Genomic DNA, 20,428 nt, shown 5'->3' on the forward strand with positions numbered 1-20,428 from the left:
CTGCTACATATGAAGCTAGAGACATGAGCTCTGGGGGTACTGGTTAGTTCATATTGTTTTTCCACCTATAGGGTTGCAGATCCCTTCAGCTCCTTGGGTGCTTTCTCTAGCTTCTCCAATGGGGGCCCTGTGTCCCATCTTCTAGATGACTGTGAGCATCCACTTCTGTATTAGCCAGGCACTGGCATAGCCTCATACTAGACAGCTATACCAGGGTCCCATCATCAAAATCTTGCTGGCATATGCAATAGTGTCTGGGTTTGGTGGCTGATTATGGGATGGATCCCTGGGTGGGGTAGTCTCTGGATAGTCCTTCCTTTTGTCTTAGCTCCAAAGTTTGTCTTTGTACTCCTTTCATGGGTATTTTGTATTATATTTTGAAAGACAGCATTTTCAACAAATGGTGCTGGCACAACTGACAGTTAACATATAGAAGAATGCGAACTGATCCATTCTTATCTCCTTGTACAAAGCTCAAGTCTAAGTGGATCAAAGAACTCCACATAAAACTGGAGACGCTGAAATTAATAGAGGAGAAAGTGGGGAAAACCCTTGAAAATATGGGCACAGGGGAAAAAAATCCTAAACAGAACAGCAATGGCTTATGCTGTAAGATCAAGAATCAACAAATGGGACCTCATAAAATTGCAAAGCTTCTATAAGGCAAGACACTGTCAATAAGACAAAAAGGCCACCAACAGATTGGGAAAGGATCTTTACCTATCCTAAATCAGATAGGGGACTAATATCAAATATATACAAAGAGCTCAAGATGCTGGCCTCCAGAAATTCAAATAACCCCATTAAAAAATGGGGTACAGAGCTAAACAAAGAATTCTCAACTGAGGAATACAGAATGGCGGAGAAGCACCTGAAAAAATGTTCAACATGCTTAATCATCAGGGAAATGCAAATCAAAATAGTATTATTCTTAACCCATCTGTTTTAAAATCTTTCTCCTTATTTATCTGGATGTGATCTACTCTTAACTCTCTATTTTTCTTTCTAGAAATTTCCCTGAGCGCTCACCATACTCAGTCTTTGTTTTTGTTTTTTGTTCATTTTTTTACTTTTGCCTACTGTCATGAACTTTCTTGTAAACTTAAGCAAATGAATTTCCCTAAATGAACACATTAATCATACTACATAATTTTAAAATATGAAAATGCGCATAGCATTTGGAGTTGCCACAATTTTCTTTTTATTGAATTGCCACAATATTCTTGTTATCCATTATATCAAACTTAAGAAGAAAATGAAGATTCAGTTCTTAATAATTTAGCTACTTAACTTTGTTTCCCATTGCTAAATCTATGCTATTTCATTAATCGCATTTGCTATATAACATTTTGCGATATTTTTGTCCCCTTACATTTTTCCATCTACCAACTGTTAAGATTTTACGAACCAGTTCAAAGTTTACTTTCACTGGAAGCCTATCACATTGATTTCTGTCTTCCAAAGTTGGTTATTCCTTAAAATATATCTATCATGTATATTGTATACCCTCTACCCAGCTTCTTTAAATGTTCATAATTTTTAATAAAAACATATAGTCTTTAAAAACAGTTTTATAGATGTTTCTTTGTAAAAAAAAAAAAAAAAAAAAAAAAAAGTGAAGCTTACCTGTCAGAAATAATGCCAGATAGAGGACAAGATACCAAATGTCCTGCCAAAGACGTGGCTTGTGCATAGTATTTGAATGACTGAAAATCACATACTAAATCCCACTATAAAAGAGTGAATACAATTATTATAACTTGAATAATTATATTTATTAGTATTTAAAAAGAGACCTCAAGTAAATCTAGAGAATAAACTTGTTGAATAATAAGAAGTGGTCTATGATTAATATTTAAAGTTAACAATTACTGCATCCTAGGTAAGTTGGGGTCACACATGTCATTGGTCCTAGGGGAGAATCTACCACTATTATTTTACTAAATATATGCAGTAACAAGCTGGCTCCTAATGACTTACATTATATGCATAGATTCATGCATCTTCCACTTCTTGTCAGAGCATTTTATGTCAAGAGCCATCTAGGAAAGGCTAAGGCTAACAGGTGGCCTTTTTGGAGGTTGCCCACATTTTTGCATGGACTCAGATGGGTGAGCTCTGAAAGGTAAGGTCCCAAAGACACTTCACCTCAGGATTGCTTCTTGCAGCTGATATGCCTTTCCTGCCATTATTAAATTAATATAATAATCCATGGGCATTAGTCCACCCTATTGAGCAGATTTCCTACAGACTAACATAAAGATGAACTTTCATGAATTAATGCTGTTTAGATGAATAAATGAATTTATATAATTCCCGATTTGATTCAAATAATCTCAGGAAGAAATTTTTAAGAGATCATTTTAGTTGTTTTCCTAGAAAGATGTAATAAAGCTAGACTCAAGACTAGAATGTGTGCTGGGCAGTGTTGGTGCACACCTTTACTCCCAGCGCTTGGGAGGCAGAGGCAGGCAGATTTCTGAGTTCGAGGCCAGCCTGGTCTACAGAGTGAGTTCCAGGACAACCAGGGTTATACAGAGAAACCCTGTCTTGAAAAAACAAAAACAAACAAACAAAAAGAATAGACTGTGTCCACTCCTCATAATAATAAGTAAAGACTGCATAATAAGAAATGAACTTTCATAATTATACTAAAAAAAGAGAAGTAGGCTTGAGACAATTTGTGTTCAAAGAAAAACACTCAGATCCAAGGATGAAAACACAGGTGTGCACTATGATAAGGCAAGGCTACATAAAAACTATTACTTTGAACTTATAATGACCTTACAGAATCAAGCACTGCTTTGAACTTAATATCAACATCCTTTTGTAGTTTCCCTTTCATATAACATTTTATCTATGAGGTAATTTTTCTAAGAACTTTTGTCTACAAAAAGGCCAGAGAAATGGGGTGACTTAGGGGACTATTCCACATATATACATACATAATACATACATACATACATATCTACATACATACATATAAAAATATAAAAATACATACATACACACAGATATGTCTCTTTGTTTACATGTACATGTGTAGGTGTATGTGTATATAAGTAAAGTAAGCATGCATGACACTTGTGGAATTGAGAGATAGCTGGGCCCAACCACAGTGTGTATGTAAAGGATTTTAAGTCATTTTTTTGTAGTATTTTATCTAAATGCTATAAAAAGCTAAAAGCAATAAATAAAAGGTGGTGTAGCCATTTTCTGCTTTGCTGTGTGTGTGTGTGTGTGTGTGTGTGTGTGTGTGTGTGTGTGTGTGTGCGTGTGTGTGCTTTGTGTGAATGACTAATTTTTTTCTTTTCTAGTCCTTTTCTGTTTGCTTGGCCAGAGAAGGGAGTGCTAGCAATGAATCCTTTACCTAATTATAACAGGTGTTAACTCATCTCAAGTCATTGGCTTCTGGTTACAGAAGAACAAAGAACAAAGGAGAGTAAATATTATTAATACTAAGCAACTTTTACTTCTGCAAAACCAAGTTTTTCCCGCTCCGTGCTTCACTTCCTTGGCTGCCTCCTGGAGAGAGACAGTGCTCAGGCCAGCTCCCAACCATTTCTATTCATCATAGATGGTGATCAACAAAGAGACCCAGTACTTGTGAACACACATTAAATAAGGAAAAGCAGAATGTTCAGCTTTAATTGGATCATATATACTATACACCCCAATTCAGATTTCATATATTAAGGTATTTCTAACATAGTTGATATTCATGGAACATTTCTAAAGGTTTTTAGTGCTATTTCTCTCTTCCTTTGTACTGTTCTCTCCTCTACCTTATTTTCCCGAACCCCAAATTAACCGTTTTTTAAATTTTATTACTTCTTTATAATCTTTTATACCAGTCTATTCTATCTCACCTCTCTTGAAACACTCTCCCCTTGGCCCCTTAGCAATTTCCTGACCTATATTAGTATTCAAAATAAAACATATATATATGAATATTCAAAACTAACATTTAAGGATGACAAAAAGCATGCAATACTTGTCTTTCTAATTCTAGGTTACCTTACACAAAATGGTAGTTTCCATCTCCATCAATGTATCTGTGAATTTCATCTTTCTTAATAGTTTAATAATATTCTTTAATGGTCATGACTATAGCAAACGGAAGAAGTTAAGTTTTCTTTATCTGTGTTCTACAATTTCAACCTCCAATGAAGAAGACTTCCCTATCCTTTGTGCAATGCAAGACTTTTGTATTGGTCCAGATGCAGGTTTGGAATACATGAAACAACAATTTCTAACAAGAGATGTGTTCCCTGGTAGTACAATGATATGATTTAACAATCATGGCATCACTAACCACTTTTACACTGGATTTGAGGCCTTCTTCACAGGGGGAAATTTCATGCTTGGTATGGTAATACTGGTCAGAATCCCAGGGCTGAGGAGGTGATAGGCCCTAGGGTAGAAGCTATACTGTGAATTTGTTCAATGATAATAGTGTCAAATTGTCTTCTTGTGGCAGATTACGAATGACTCTCAAGACTCATATGTTTGAATATTTGGTTCCCATTTGCTAGAACTCTTGGGGAAGAATGTGGAGGCATAGCCTTGTTTTGTCTCTGGTAGCAGAAATTGAGACTTCAAAAGACTCATGATAGTCCCAATGATTGCTGTCTGTCTCATGGTTGTAGAACAAAATGTGAGTGCTCAGATGTTTCCTTACTCCTCCATTATGGACTCTAAACCTCTGAAACCATAAGCCAAAAAGAACTTTCTTTAGTTTTATTAGATATTTTCTTTATTTACATTTCAAATGCTATCCCAAAAGTTCCCTATGCCCTCCACCTGCCCTGCTCCCCTACCCACTCACTCCTGCTTCTTGGCCCTGGCATTACCCTGTACTGAGGCATATAAAGTTTGCAAGAACAAGGGGTCTCTCTTCCCAATGATGGCGGACTAGGCCATCTTCTGCTACATATGAAGCTAGAGACACGAGCTCTCAGCCACCATATGCAGACACTATTGCATATGCAGCAAGATTTTGCTGAAAGAACCCTGATATAGCTATTTCGTGTGAGGCTAGGCTAGAAGTGGATGCTCACAGCCATTTATAGGATGGAACACAGGGCCCCCAATGGAGGAGCTAGAAAAAGTACCCAAGGAGCTGAAGGGGCCTGCAACCCTATAGGTGGAACAACAATATGAACTAACAAGAACTTTCTTTTATAAGTTGCCTTAATTATGGTGTTTTATCACAGAAATAAAAACTTAACTAATATACATATGAATATTTGTGTGTATAGCTATAGATTTAATGACTCTCATTATTTTTCAGAGAAGCTTCTTTTAGAGGTAGGCAAGAGTCAATGGAGAGACACATTCTTGCATCCACTATAATCTAGTTATCATCTCATGGGGAAAGTTAGAAATTTTAATAATATTCAGATGACATCATTAACCAGAATTTTCCCTAAAAACAGTATATAAAGTAACACTGCCTTAAATATTAATAAAGTGAAACATAAAGCTGCTTAACAGTAAATAATAGATCTAAGATTTTTTTCACCCAAATAAGGTAAGTCATGTGAATACACTATTGACCACAATATCTGAATACAATCACCACATTCAGTTAAACCTTTTGTAGACTGGTGGTATTACTCTTTTCAAATATATGGATATTTAAAATATGTATTTACATATACAGACACACACACACACACACACACACACACACACACACACACACACACTTATCCCCTTCCTTAGTCTCAATGTTTTGTGAAAACTATCTTACATCTCATTACTAGATGTCAAGGTTCTATAGTCAATTCACTAGACATCACTATATTTAAACATCGTACCTCAGTGACAATGGTAGAAGTAAAAACACTGTGGTCATATGTCCATCCATCTAGACACGGCTCAGTCTCTAGCTCAGTGCTGTTAAAAGTTGATATGTTGGAATCTAAAAATTGCCATTGGGTGTACCTAAAGCGTCGGCATTGCTCGGGTTTCTGATTTGGGCCCATTGGGATGGAGACCTTCATCAAATCTTCAGTAGTTAAGTTCATGTCAGTACTAACTTCAGATCTTGAATTGTCAAGGTTTATACTACAGTGATGAGCAGGGATGGCTGCTGTAAAATTCTCCAGGACATCATGAGGGGATAACACCAAGGATAAAATGTTGAGAAGGATGATCATACAAATCTGAAATCTTCCACTGTCACCTACATGATGTAGAATTTCATCAAAATCCATGGCTATTCTTGCAAATGCTAGATGTAGAGGCATAGATACAATAGTATAGAAAACACAAATTCAAAATCATGACTTTATTAATTTATATATATATCTTTTCTGGACCAGATATTCAAAAATTTAAATAGTTACTATTTTCTCAACAAAATGCACATTCCTTCCCTGCATATTAAAAAGAACAAACAGTTTGCTTTTCACAGCATTGACAGCAGTATATTTTTTCATAATAACGAAGAATTCAATTGAAAAATGTTTCTGATTTGACAACTTATAGAATGAACTCCATTTTATAAATATAGTTAACATGTAATATATTGTATTCTTCTCAAGTCTTGATAAGTAGATTTTAAAATATACTAACAATACAATCTTTCTGCCTCCTATGAGACTATGTCTTCTTTATAAAGCAGGAAAGCTATACTATGAAATCTCAATATTATAGAAGCCCTAACCAAAATCTGAACAATGACAATGTCAGTTACCATGCCAGTATTAACAGCAAAAATCTCCCAAAGCCTCACCCCTAGATGAAAAACTGTATGCAATTAATAACTGCTGAGAGTGATAGAATCAGTACCTTCCAGAAATAATTAACCCCATAGGTAGTTTGAAGTGGCACATGGTCATGGTCAGCCCTAAAACTATATATATATATATGAAACACTAAATGGACTCGGTTTTATTTATGTATTTATATGCATTATACATATATATAATATTTTAAAGAGAAAAAAGCAAACAATAGAGTTAGTTCATAAAAATTGAAAAGTATTTGAAAGGTAGATAAAAGAGAGGAGCAATAATAGGATATGAAAATAGAGAGCTAAAGATGACCAAATGTATTATTCACATAAACAAAATGTCATAATTTAACCCATTACTTGGTGCAATTAATGATTGCAAATAAAAATGGAGATGAGATACTAATATACAAACATAGACACATTATATTCTTATATTCAAGACATAAAATGCCATGGTTGTTTACTTGACAAAATCAACTGATTTAGCTGAAACTTCTAGATATTTGAAATGACATATATGTAAATTGCATTCATTGAATCATAATTCTATGCTCTATTTTGTTGATAAATTATAAGATCAAAATCTACCACTATAACTTGCCAAATTATAATTTTTAAAAAGTAAATATAGATAAGTACAATAAAAGCTGTTAAGGCTCAGCAGGAAACTGGTATTTATATTCATAATGCCAAAAGGTAGCAATTTAAGATCTTACAATAGGAATTCTCATAATGCTATTAATTGATTCATATTCATTCCAGATATGAGACACAAGTACAACCAACAATGTTCCATATTTTGCATCTAAATCAAGAATTTTTTGATTTGATGATTTAATTCCTTATTCTATATTAACCATTATTTTACATGCCATTTTAAAAAAACATGGAAATTTACCTATATAGGACTTCTGTTGCACACAGCCAAATCACACATAGAGAATAGCTATGTCTCTTTACCAAAAGAAAATCTACTGATACGTTATAAAGTTACTAATTTACCCCAGTCCACTGTTCATTGGAACTAAGTAACTGAAGTGGACTTTAGAGTTATTTGTAGTTTTTGGTTTTAAACTGAACACTACATTAAAATAAGAAGTGCTGATGTTTAGTCACTCTATGGAAAAAACAAAGTAGATTCCTAGACAACTTTCAGGATGGACCCAGAACAGGACCTAGAACAATGCCATGCAATTTTTATCAGTCTATATTTCTGTGTAGCTTTCTCTCATCACCGTCATTTTTTCCAGCATTGACATTTCTACCTGAATAAATTAAAGGTTTTAGAGAAATTTTACCTTTGGTAATCCATAATTTTTACCTAAAAATGACTTCATTTTTCTCTATTATAAATATTTCTATCAGGCATACACTAAAGTATGATATTTATTCACACTTTCCCATCCTCACTCATACCCTGACAAAAGATCATTGTGTCAACTTTATGACTTTTAAAATAACCTACTAAGGTCAGCTACTGCTAACCATATGTGCATGGGTACCTGACCAGTCATTGGTGCATGACAAATATACCCATGGCCATGTAATCAAAAAATAATAATTCTCCTATAGCTCCTATAGAACACTGAATCTTTAGAAATTATAAATCCAGTACGTATCTACTTAGGATACAAGTCAATCATACAATTCATTACACAATAATTTACTCAAGCCAGTTAATGATCTCTCAAGTTCCAATTTAGTGATCTTCAACATATTCAACTAAATTAACTTTGATAATGAGTGAAACATTCACATTCCCATGGATTTGCTTATTTTAGCCTGAATCCAGGAGCAGGAGCAACAACAACAACAAAAGTATAATGATATTCTCTGTCTCCATATGTGTCACATCTGCTGATACTTTATGGAACAGAGCAAGGAACATTACAAAGTAAGAATAAAGGTCAGAGATCTAGTCTAATCTTGCTCAGTAAAATAAATTATGAAGCAATACAGAAGAAGTCATGGATACAGAAATGGCTGACAGATTTGATACATAAATTTAATGCAGTAATTTCATTAAATAGAAATGCAATCCTGAATTACCTTCTCTTCTAGTATTAATTTCAGTTCAGAATTTTCACCCTCTTTTAAATGAATTCCACAGTTTTTGTTATTCAAAGTGTATATAATGGAATACTAAATGCTTTCCTTTGAAGAAAAAAAAAAACAGATGATATACAAATCAGTGCATGAAGGGGTCTCAACCAGCCTCAGTTATTTATGTTCTTGCTGCTATACTGAAAGCAGGAAAGATTTATGAAGATAACTGGGGAAGCTAGGCATGCAGCTCAGAGGACATCTAGCACATATGAGGCCTGAGATTTCTTTACAACCTCAGGAAAAGAATGTATTCAACTCACAGTTCTATAACTTCAAGGACATGACTCTGCCATTGGCACAGATCTCATGGTGACCTCATAGAAGATAGTGTCAAAAGAATATCTAGGAACTTCAAAAGGCAAAGATGAAAACAATTTTTAAAAAAATTGGCCTGGACCTTAACTGAGAGTTCTCAGAATAAGAAAGACATGGCTAACAAGTACTTCCAGAAAATGTGCATCATTTTTAGCAATTAGTCAACTGGAAGTCAAAACAACTTTAAGACTTCATCATATCCCAGTCAGAATGGCAAAGATCAACTAAACAACCAGCTAGATGGCTGAACTGAGGTAGGAAAAAGAGAACCCTTATTCATGATTGGTGGAATTACAAACTAGTCCAGCCACTCTGAAAGTCAATGTGGGTAGTTCTCAAAATGCTAAAATTGAATGCACCATGCAAATCAGCTATACTACTTCTTAGCATGTATACAAAAGACTAGAGATTCGAGTCCACAGACACATTCTCTGCCATATTCATTGCTGCTTTATCTTCAATAGATAGAAAATTGATACAATTCAAATGTCTTTTATCCAAGGAACTGATAATGAAAATGTTGTACCTACACACTATGGAATACTATTCAGCTTTAGAGGTGGGAAAAAGGAAATCATGAACTTTGCAGGTAAATAAATAGAACTAGAAAAGGTCATATGCAGTGAGGTAACCTAGACCCAGAAATACAAACAGGGTATGTTCTCTTTCACCAAAGTATCTCAGCTCCAAATCTTCAGATGTGAGGGCATAGCCTGATATAACTATAGAAACAAGGGAAGGAAAATGATACAGTTGTTGGGGCAAGAGGGTCAGAGAGGAATAGAAAGGGGGATGGCAGGTTCCAAGTGATCTGTTAGAGGAATGGGAAGATTGGGGCACTTAAGGGGGGGTAGATATAAAATAAGATGGGAGAAGAGTTGTGAATTTTGTGGAGATAAGAGAAAATGAAGAAGATGCAAATATTTCAAAATGATGGAATGAATGCAGTGAGAAAAAATTAAGGTAAAGGAGAAAATGAGGGGCTTAACGTTTATCTGTTTTGATTTATTATTTGTCTTGAATCATAAGTAATAGGCTTCATAATGTGGTGGAGACGGTGTACACCATTAGGATGGATCAACTCTCTACAGGAACGATCACAGGCAGAAACGGCTCATTGCGTCTTGTGGCTCATTGCGTCTTGGGGACCCTCAGTGAGTAGAAAGCCAAAGAATGATAACAAAGTTAGAAGCAGCAATTATGCTCACATTAGACTTGCTAAGCCTCTTTACACAACATGGAAAACTATCAAGATGATGGGGGATACTGTAAAAATTAATATTAGAATCAAAACTGATTCTGAACTGTTGCAGGATTTGGGGAAAGTGGGTTTTGTTTGTTGTTTCTCTACTTCCTGTGTTCTGTGACATTAAATTCTTCTAAATATTATATTTTCAAGAATAATTTCTGAGATTCTTACAATTTGTTCAAGTGGTGAGACTGTGTGTGTTCACTAATACAACCACCACTGGAAGTCAACAATGGCTCATATTGCTCTGTGTGACTTTTTTTTTTTTAACCTTAACATTGTCTTGCTTATATACTATGATTTCAATTCTGTGATTTTATTGGTTTTGTTTCTCTCTCTCTCTCTCTCTCTCTCTCTCTCTCTCTCTCTCTCTCTCTCTCTGTGTGTGTGTGTGTGTGTGTGTGTGTGTGGTACATGTTTACAGTTTCTTGTATTCTTTCATTTGTTGTGTGTATTTTTGTTTGCACTTTTTCCTTATTAAAGAAAAAAGGCACATTGATGGAAGAGTGGGGAGGTAGCGGAGATCTGGAAGATGAGAGAGGGAAAACTATAATCTTAATATATTGTATGAAACAATAATTTTCAATTAAATAAAATAAACAATGGGTCAGGTAGCAGGAACTGACAGTCCAGTTCTTGTCTAGCTTGTTTAGGGTCCTGGTTTCAGTCCCTAGGGAAAGAAGGAGGGAGGGAAGGAGAGAGTCAGTCAGTCAGTGGACTTAGTCTGCTGGGTGAAAAACTACATTGATGCCCAGGTAGATTCTCTCTTACAGATGCTAAGCTTTCATCTCTTTTCATCACTGGTTCTCCAAAGATACTCCAAAGAACAAGACAAGTTTCAATTACCTGGTAGTATTTTGCTAATCCCACTAGCTCAAGTGCCAAACAACATAGTAAAAAAAAGTAGAAGCTTGACTCGTTATTGATATAATTTTGGCTTTATTTTGAAATTTCTTATGTTAGTACATCAGTACATCATTTCTACCTTTCAGTCTACTGTCTCTGAGTTGTCCCATATGCTCCACACTTGCTTTCAAATTACTGGTGTCTTCTTTAGGTCTCCCTCTCTCTCTCTCTCTCTCTCTCTCTCATTACTAAGTCTATTCTTGAACCTTATTTTCTTCTTTTGTAATTGTATGCTGCAGAACATATTCAAAATAATAGTCCCTATTCACACCTATTGTAAGAAAAATTGTGGTTATAGGTGTGGGTACTAAAGTAATTATTTTATTAACATGGAGCCTGAGATTAATTTCCCTTAACCTACATTTTTAAATCCAAAAAATAGGAATAATGTCAATCTCAAAGGATTTTGAAAAATGTTCCCAAGGGATGACAGTTAAAGTGGTCTTAGCCTATATGCATGTACATCATATACATCATATATATATATATATATATATATATACATATATATATATATATGTATATATATATATGTATATATGTGTGTGTATGTATATATATATGTGTGTGTGTATATCATATATACATATATAAATCATAAATATACATATATATATATATACACATACACATACATCCTTACATACTTGGGCCATCATTCACATTTACACACACACAAATATAAAAACCTAATACTACATGATTTATTTACCTATTTGCTTATAATTATTACCAACTCTCAAAATGATAGATTATGTGAGCTCATTGACTAAGTATTCTGCCAAAACTGCTACAAAATCTAGCACTTACCATACATCAGATAGTTGTTAACACATAACTAGTTCAGTTACAAAATAAATACTTCATAATTTTCCTTTACCCAACCTTATATGTTTCCCTAAACTGTATTGTGTTGTTCTAGGAAAATAGAGAAAGCTAATCATAGTGCTATTTGACTTGTAGAGGTCTGGGATTCACACAATACTAAGGGCTTAAAGGACTTGAATGAAAAGTAATAATCTGTATATTGATCCTGAACTCATAAATTTATACATTATAAGACTTTCTGCTCTTCTAGCCCATTTAGAACTTGGGATTCTTCATAAGGCTGTGTGATTCTGCAGACCTGGAACTTTAGAGCAAACCAGTTTAGCTGTAGAAAGAATATCTCTTTGTCATCAAAGCACCAGCTTTTCAAAGTACCCACTTTTATCTGAGGACAACTGTGTAGAGCTTGGACAAGAGCAAGAAACAATACACTAGTCATATTTCAATCCCAGGAAAATTTAATACAAGATACAGATTGCTTTAAATGATAAGTATGCTGAAATACTTAAAAAGAGGATAGGGATGGTAAGAAATTACTCTCTCCAATGCTAGACAGTAATGGTCCAAAGTTGAAGAAATTTCAGCCTGTTCAACAGCAAGGCAATGACTACTTGTATATAAATCCTACTCAGTCATTCTTTCTTTCATATTCAGTACTTTACATATGCAATGTTCCCCTTAAATCTTTATTTTATTTTAAATGCATGTGTGTGTCTGTGTGTGTCTGTGTGTGGTGTCTGTGTGTACATTTCAGGTGAGCAGATGTTGTACTGTACACGTGGACAGAGATCATAAAACAATAACTTTTAAGAGTCAGTTCTTTCCTTCTACTGAGGGCTCCAGAGATTAAATACACAGCTTCAGGCTGGCAAGACAAATAGGTTTAATTCAGTGAGCTATTTTACCAGCCCGTGAATTTGACTATTTTACAACTGAAATAGTCTCCTACTACCCACTTAATGTTTTTCATCTAACACTTTGTTCATGTTGTTTGATATCATTCTTGATTGGGTGGTTTTATAAAAAGAATTGATTATGTAGTCCACATTTTTAATTTGTCTCTATAAACCCTTAAAACCAATGTAATCAGATATTAGTCCTTTTTATTCCATTACAGTTACTCATTAAGCAACTAATGCTTCCTGTATTGGTAATTCACAGTGGTGAACCCCATCACTGTTCTTGACTTAGTAGGAGGTTTGAAACCCTGATTACTGCCTCTTTGATGGTTGCTTCTAGGACATTGCCTTCTCTTGATTGTCCACCATTTATGCAACTCCTTGGAAGACTCTTCATCTTATATTGACTGATTTCTGGCTTCTTGATTCAACTCCATCTCTTGGAGGAATGTTTCCAATTGTGTGTCTTTGAATATTCTACCAAAGTCCATCTGTTTTCTATAAGTCTTTTACCCACCTCAAAGGATTTCAGTAGCATTTACATAAAAACCACATCACAATACCATCAAAATAGGATGGATATGAGCCAAGAAGAAAAAGACAGGTGACTCTCCATAATTCATGGACAAGAGTATGTGTTTCTGAAGCAGTAAGTCCTAATGTGATTTTCATGAAGTTATTCAAATGATTAATTTTGCAGTTTGTTCATCAGAAAATGGAAATACAATGAATACCTTGACCTGAGCATTTTGACAGCATCCCCTCTACTTCATATAGGAAACTTGTCTAACACTTGCTCTCTCATCTAGAATTCAATATTGTCTGCCCCTATGTCTCTATAGCCCAAATCATCATCTTTAGGTCTTCAGAGTATAGAGAATGCTCTTACTTCTACAGTTTCACATAGGATCATCCCACAGTACACTCCTATTCTCTGCATTACTGAAGTACAGGTACTTTTGTTGGAACATTGTGATACTATAGTCAATTTTCAGTTGCCTCCACTAATCTATTAGCATGTGGGGGAAGTACAAATTCTGTTCTATCTTGTTATGTCCTGTTAAGATTACAGAGGCCAATAAATACTCTGTCTGAACCAATAAATGAAAGGTAACATGCAGGTTCATACCAGCAGTACACCGAGGTTCTAAGATTCCTTGAAAAATTGAATTTCTTCTGCTCTGATTTATTCAGATCTCCAGTAATACAGCTTAGTCTTCTTGTAGGTATAAAGCAAGAAAGAGGCAGGATGCACCACTAGAGATCCAGGTGGTCTGGACAGTGTCTTAAGGTAGGGATTGAGATTGTGCTAGATACAACAATTAGTTATGATAGCAGGGAACATCTTGTTTCCAACACGAACAGAGAAAGCGCCTGGGGAATAAGAGTGCCTTCATTAAATCAAAACAGAATCGCTATGCTTTCCATATGCTGGCTCCAATTATGACCCTCTTACTTATGTTGAAACAAGCCAACTTTCTTTCTTAATATACATTTTTAAAAGCCAAGAAGCTGCTAACAATACATAAATGATCCCAGCTCAGGGCTACTTCAGGCAATGACAACCTAGACATCCTTGACAAAGGACAGTAAATAATGAAAAATGTGTGATCATCATGGAGAAGAAACACAGTTTAGCCATAGCTGAATATTATTTTGGATCAATTTGGCAGGATCAATTTAAGGTGAATTAATTTATTTTGCTCAGGTTTTTATTGTCTCCTCAAAATTCAATCATGTAATATCAAACAGATGGCTTGAAAAGTGAATAAATAGGTCATAAGAGTTCTGTATACTTCATTGTTCTGGTTTATGGCTAAACACAGCAATCAGGTTTTGTTGAAACTGGATAATATTGCAAGCTTCACTTTGTTTGAGTTCCAGGTGATCTGGAAGAAATAAAACTTTTCCAGGAGCACGTGTTCTTGGAATCCCTACTTCATGTAATTTGCCCAAGAAATTGATTCAGTCCCATGAGGGCTTCCAAGCTATAGAATGAATTGTTTTAAAGACCTATGATAATCATGTCTTTATCATGAAGGGACAAGACCAAACATGTCAACTAATTAATTACATAGATGCACTGCATTTTAAGTGAAGAAAATGTAAAGTTTGAGTGGAAGATAAAGATATTGAAAAGGTAGAGGGTCTGTTGAGTCCTGTAAATACTCAGATAAATCAGCAAGCACACCACAAACATCTACAGAAGACAACAGACATGGCACAAAGAGTTGGACTCCCTTATTTCTCCATTTTGAGAAGACATCGTCCACTAAAATGTTCCACCACGGCCTTTTCTGTAGAGAGAGAGCTTAGAGGCTTCTTTGCTGTACCTCTGTGAAGACCACAGAGGATTAATTGAAGCATGGTTTTAAATCATAGGCAGTGTAATCAGTTAGATAAGACAACAGACCCATGAACACAAGAGTTTTAAAATACACCTTCAAAGTGCACCTTGAATGCAGAGTTTTTTCATTTAGAGATTTCTGATTATTTGAAAATGAAATGTAGTCTAGTTCAATAAGACTGAATTAAGACACAAACACATAATACTTTAGGATAGTCTCTTCTCATTTAATACAAGAAATATGCAAAATCTATTTTTAAAATAAAATACTTGCAGAAGCATACTACACATGGTAAGTAAATATGGTAAGTAAAATGAATTAGACTCAAGAAAACAAGCATCTTATGATTTTTCTATGAGGAACACAAAACTTTTAAGTACATATATATGGCATGAAGGTAGAAAAGGGACTCAATGGGGAAGCTGAAAAAATATCAGTTAGAGGAAAGAAAGCAGAAAGAATAGGGTGATGGAAGTGTGACTACAAAGTACATGGACATACATGGCCAAAATTTCCATCATGAATCCCATTCATTTGTATACTAACTAAAGTATTGGTAATAAAAATTTTTAAAGCCGTTGTATAAAGCTTACTATAGGTTACAGTATATTAGTTTAATAAAGTGCTGTCTCTTTATTTCTACTGCTAACCTTTATTCTGCCACATGGTGCTCATCTTTGATTGAGCAGTCCATTTGTGCCATTAGACTGCATATAAAACATATAGCACACAACATGCATGAAAGCTCAATGCTTACATTACTCATACATCACTGATGAAGAGTAGCCCATTACTAGCTGAGTATGTAAGGGGAGGGATGTCCAAGGTCAACATGTCAACACGGAGTTTTTGAGCAACACATGACTCCACATGCTAATTGCCATATTATTCATGAGCAAATCATTTAACAAGTTATAAGGTTAAGAGACATTATATAACTCAGCCTCAAAGTCAACACTATAACAGAAGCCTCTAAGCAGTTTTTAAACATATGACCTTCGTGTGTTAATAGTATTTTCCAAACAAGTATGGAACACACAAAAGAACTACACAAAAAAAGTGTAAAAATTGTAAAGTGGACTCTGAACTCAATGCTACCATCTCTCCCTAAGTGTATCTTCATACTGGATAGTGTTGTGTTTTAGTGCAGTTTGTCTCTTCAGACACTAGTGCTAACATTTGCCTTTTCTGTATTATTGTGACATTGGACCTGGGGAGGGTCACTCAGTTTCTATAGTCAAGAACGGCTGAGCTGAGAATCCTCTGTTTAGCTCTGTACCCCATTTTAATAGGGTTATTGGCTCTCTGGAGTCTAACTTCTTGAGTTCTTTGTATGTATTGGATATTAGCCCTCTATTGGGTGTAGGATTGGTGAAGATCTTTTCCCAATCTACTGGTTGCTATTTTGTCCTATTAGGGAAGTACCCTCATAGAGGCAGGGGGGTGGGGGAAGAGATGGGATAGGGAATTCTGGAGGAGACCTGGAAAGGGGATAAAATTTGAAATGTAAATAAAGTATCCAATTAAAAAAAAAAAAGAGTACAGTCTCTCAGAAGTGATTCCTCCCACAGGACTAGATTAGATGCCACAAGATAAGATTGATTTAAGGTGAAAGAGTCTCTTTTTCACATTCTTTACTTTGTCCTTCTGTTTCTTGGACTGCAGGAATAGGAGGCCCACTCTAGCAACTCAGCCCATGCTCGCTGTATGATTCTACATTACAGAGACATAGGCAAAAAGAAATCTTTTTCTTATAAATATCCCAGTTTCAGGCATTCCCTATGATCAATTTAAAAATAAGACCTATTGTGTGGCATTAGGCTATGCACAGACAGGCTGGTCTCCAGTTGAGCTGAGGTCTGAACCCTGAAAAGGGTGATAATTTACCTACATGACACAGTAGGTGTTTCCTCATGCTCCTGGAATTCTGGCTCCTGCCTAAGTTACCACCCCTCACAGCCCCCACAAGAGAGGCAATGACCCAAGCTTCTGACCTTCAGGTTAAACTCCTCCCCAGTTACCTAGCAACAGTAAAGACCATAAAGGATGCTGTTAGGCCCCCACCTCACTCTCTTACCTCTTACTTGTCTCCCTCTTACCTCTCACTCTCACCCTCTCCTCTCTCCTCCTCTCTCTTTGTCTTCTCCTCTCTCTTCTCTGTCTTCTCCTCTTCTCTCTCTCTCTCTCTCTCTCTCTCCTTTCTCTTTTTCTCCCTGCCTTTCTACAATAAAGCTCTAAAATCATAGACTGCCTTTGTTCCTCAAGGCTGAGCTCACTCTCGTCAGTGTTGGGAACCTCTCTTCCCTCATTCCTCTCTCCCATAACCCCAGTGGCTTTTGCCAAGTAGCTCTGGGAATCCCAGGTAGGGCTGGCCCTTGGCCACCCCCTGAAGGGTGGGTTAGAGGCTTGAATGCCCACCCAGGGATGAGTGAAAACCCTCCCACGCCTGACTGACCAGAGAATAGGTGGAAATCTGGCAGGGTATGGGTCTTCCCCTTCCCCCTCTTCTACAGGGCCCCCTTTTTAGTTCCCAACAACCTATAATCTCAGTTCCTAGGTGGTGAAAAGATCTCTTCCTTGTTGTTGCTTCTATGACTTTCTTATTTATGCAAAAACTAATGTCCTGTTTATCTTACATCCAGAACCATCTTTCCAAGGGTCTATGATTTTGTGTTTTGTTTTATGTCATTGTTATATCTATTTTGTATCTTCCTCCATTACCTACATATATACACATACATACATACATACATACATACATACATATATACACACATATGCTGCATGCTACTTCAAATGGTTTCTGAATAAGAACAAATACCCCTTTTTCTTATATATTAGATACTTAAGATTGCTGTAACAAAAATACACTATAAATAGTACAGCTTAAGGAATGTAAATATATATATATATACAGTCTGTATAATGTTATTTGTAAGTTTTCAGGGCTGTATGTAATGATATTTTTAAGGCCATGGATTTAAAAGAAAATAAGGAGGGATACATGGAAGAGTTTGGAGGGATGAAAGAGAATGAGGACATGATGTAATTCTATTATAATCTCAAAAAGCTAATTTTAAAGTGTTCAGTTTTACAAAGTATATAAATCTACTTCCTCGTGGTTCAAGAAAATAGTTGTCTAAATCAAGGTATTTGCAAAGATGTACTTGAACCCTTTGCATCTGTCCAGCTATAATGCACAAGGACACTGCCATTGCCCTGGGGTCTTGATGCATAGTGACATCAGTTAAATTTCTCTCCATCTACACAGGACTTTCCTCTGTATGTGTAGATCTCTACCTCTACATCTCTATTTACAATAACTCTTTTGATTCCTACAAAGACTACTTTTAATAATTTGAATATGGTTTCTCCCAACCCTGTCTGACCTCATTTTAACTTTATTACACTGGTGAACAATCTATCTTAAAAAAGACTATATTAAAAAGTGCTAAGAATTAAGGTTAGAAGGTACTTTTTGTGGGGTACAACTGAATTACAATTCTGTGTACTCATACAGATTCATATGATCCATCAGTCTTTCAGCCTGCATTATTGTATGAGTAGAAAAATAATCATTTTAGTATCATTGACCAATCTTTAACATCACTGCAGGGGGTGGGGGGAGCTCCTATATTGTGTTTAATCATTGGCCTAGTACAGTGATATGAAAACCATGGTGGACTTAGAGAAAATTGGGGTTTTCATCCCAATTCTTCAGTATTATAAGGACCATAAAATGTAAACCATATGTCAGTTGAGTTAAATTTGGCTTGAACCCTGATTCCAACCTCTTGCCAAAGCCCAAAGCCCTTCCCAGGACATCTGTTGATTCCCAAGTGCTTGCTTTCTCAGGTTTCTTTGACTCAGCATCCCTGCTTACATTCATCTGAGATCATTAGAAAATACTATAAAATATCTTAAAAGGGCAAATCTGTTGTTGGATATCCTGCATATGCACCTTTCCTTGTTATTTGTGCCCACCATGCCTCTCTCAATTGTAGGAAAATGGTGGTAGTACCAACTGTCACTGTTGGTCAAGCATAGTCATTTATCAACAAGGTTTAATTGTCCTTCTTCCTACTAGTTTTGCATACATAGTGGCCACTAAACATTTTAACTCTCTCAGCTTTCTTCATTTTGAATAAGTAACCATTGTGATTTCCTTTGAATCGCTTGTGACATCTTATATATTCTCCTATTAATTAGTAAATTATAAAAATATTTTAAAAGTTCATTTTATTTTTTCTCACAACTCATGATTACATTTTTAATGAAATTATCATTTAACAAGGCAAAGTCTAGTATTTTCAACTCAAACTAAAATACGTAGGTTAGCCACAGTGGCATCTCAAGAGTTTAGCAAGATTTCTAAAGCTGAGGTACAGGAGGGGAACAGAGAAGGGTCTGCAGGAAAGCCTTTCTTTATATCCTCAGATTTCCCTAGCATTTCCATGTAGCATTGTGTACTTGAAATCAACCGTACAAAATGAAATTTACTCTATACATGTTCATACCATGGAGTTTCAACCAGTACTGTGAGAGATCTAGCCAAATTATATCCAAAGTTTGAACCAAAATATTGAAATAAATAGACCTTTCTACTTACAGAAAGTTGTGTCAATTTTTCTGAGCCCTCATTACCACCCAAAAGTAGCTGGTGGTACCTATCTCACAGGAGTATATAAAATTTAAAGGTGATGCTATATAAAAAGTCACCTACTAAAGAATAAAAAAAGGTTATAAAAAGGGTTAGCTGAACTTCTTACATCAATTTAAATCAAATGCAATAATGATATAGACTGGCCTAAAGTTTAAAGTTATGGGATTTTGTGTAAGTTCTTGGATGGCAACCATTCCGTGAGTTATGTCCTTCTAACCTAAGGGGAGTTAACATTCTATATCTATTCTCATCTAGAAATCAGTAATTTTTGCAAGGATTCCTTCCCCACTGCTCCTATATACAAAAATACATGTGTATTATTTGTCTGGAACCAATGCTTCAAATTTTGTTTAGTCTGAGAGAGGTCTT

General features: G+C 35.5%; 1 protein-coding gene across 4 annotated transcripts in view; it reads right to left on the reverse strand.

Annotated features, from left to right (window-relative positions):
* Positions 1–20,428, reverse strand: part of Slc22a22 (solute carrier family 22 (organic cation transporter), member 22) — a 233,859-nt gene that overhangs the window by 13,684 nt on the left and 199,747 nt on the right. Inside the window, exons 1-3 of one of the 4 annotated variants that reach the window (XR_383995.3) lie at positions 7,644–7,709; positions 5,823–6,238; positions 1,627–1,730 (exon numbers count right to left, since the gene is read on the reverse strand). Coding sequence is in view for 3 of the 4 variants with exons in the window: in NM_001357930.1 (NP_001344859.1) it covers positions 1,627–1,730; positions 5,823–6,221 (503 nt within the window). In the remaining variant the exon portion in view is untranslated. Of the gene's footprint in view, positions 1–1,626; positions 1,731–5,822; positions 6,239–7,643; positions 7,712–20,428 lie in introns of those variants that run through there. The other 3 variants (NM_001357930.1, XM_006520697.3, NM_172378.3) reach the window with 3 other exon arrangements.

This window comes from Mus musculus, chromosome 15 (genome assembly GCF_000001635.26).
Source record: "Mus musculus strain C57BL/6J chromosome 15, GRCm38.p6 C57BL/6J".
NCBI classification, from domain to species: Eukaryota; Metazoa; Chordata; class Mammalia; order Rodentia; family Muridae; genus Mus; species Mus musculus.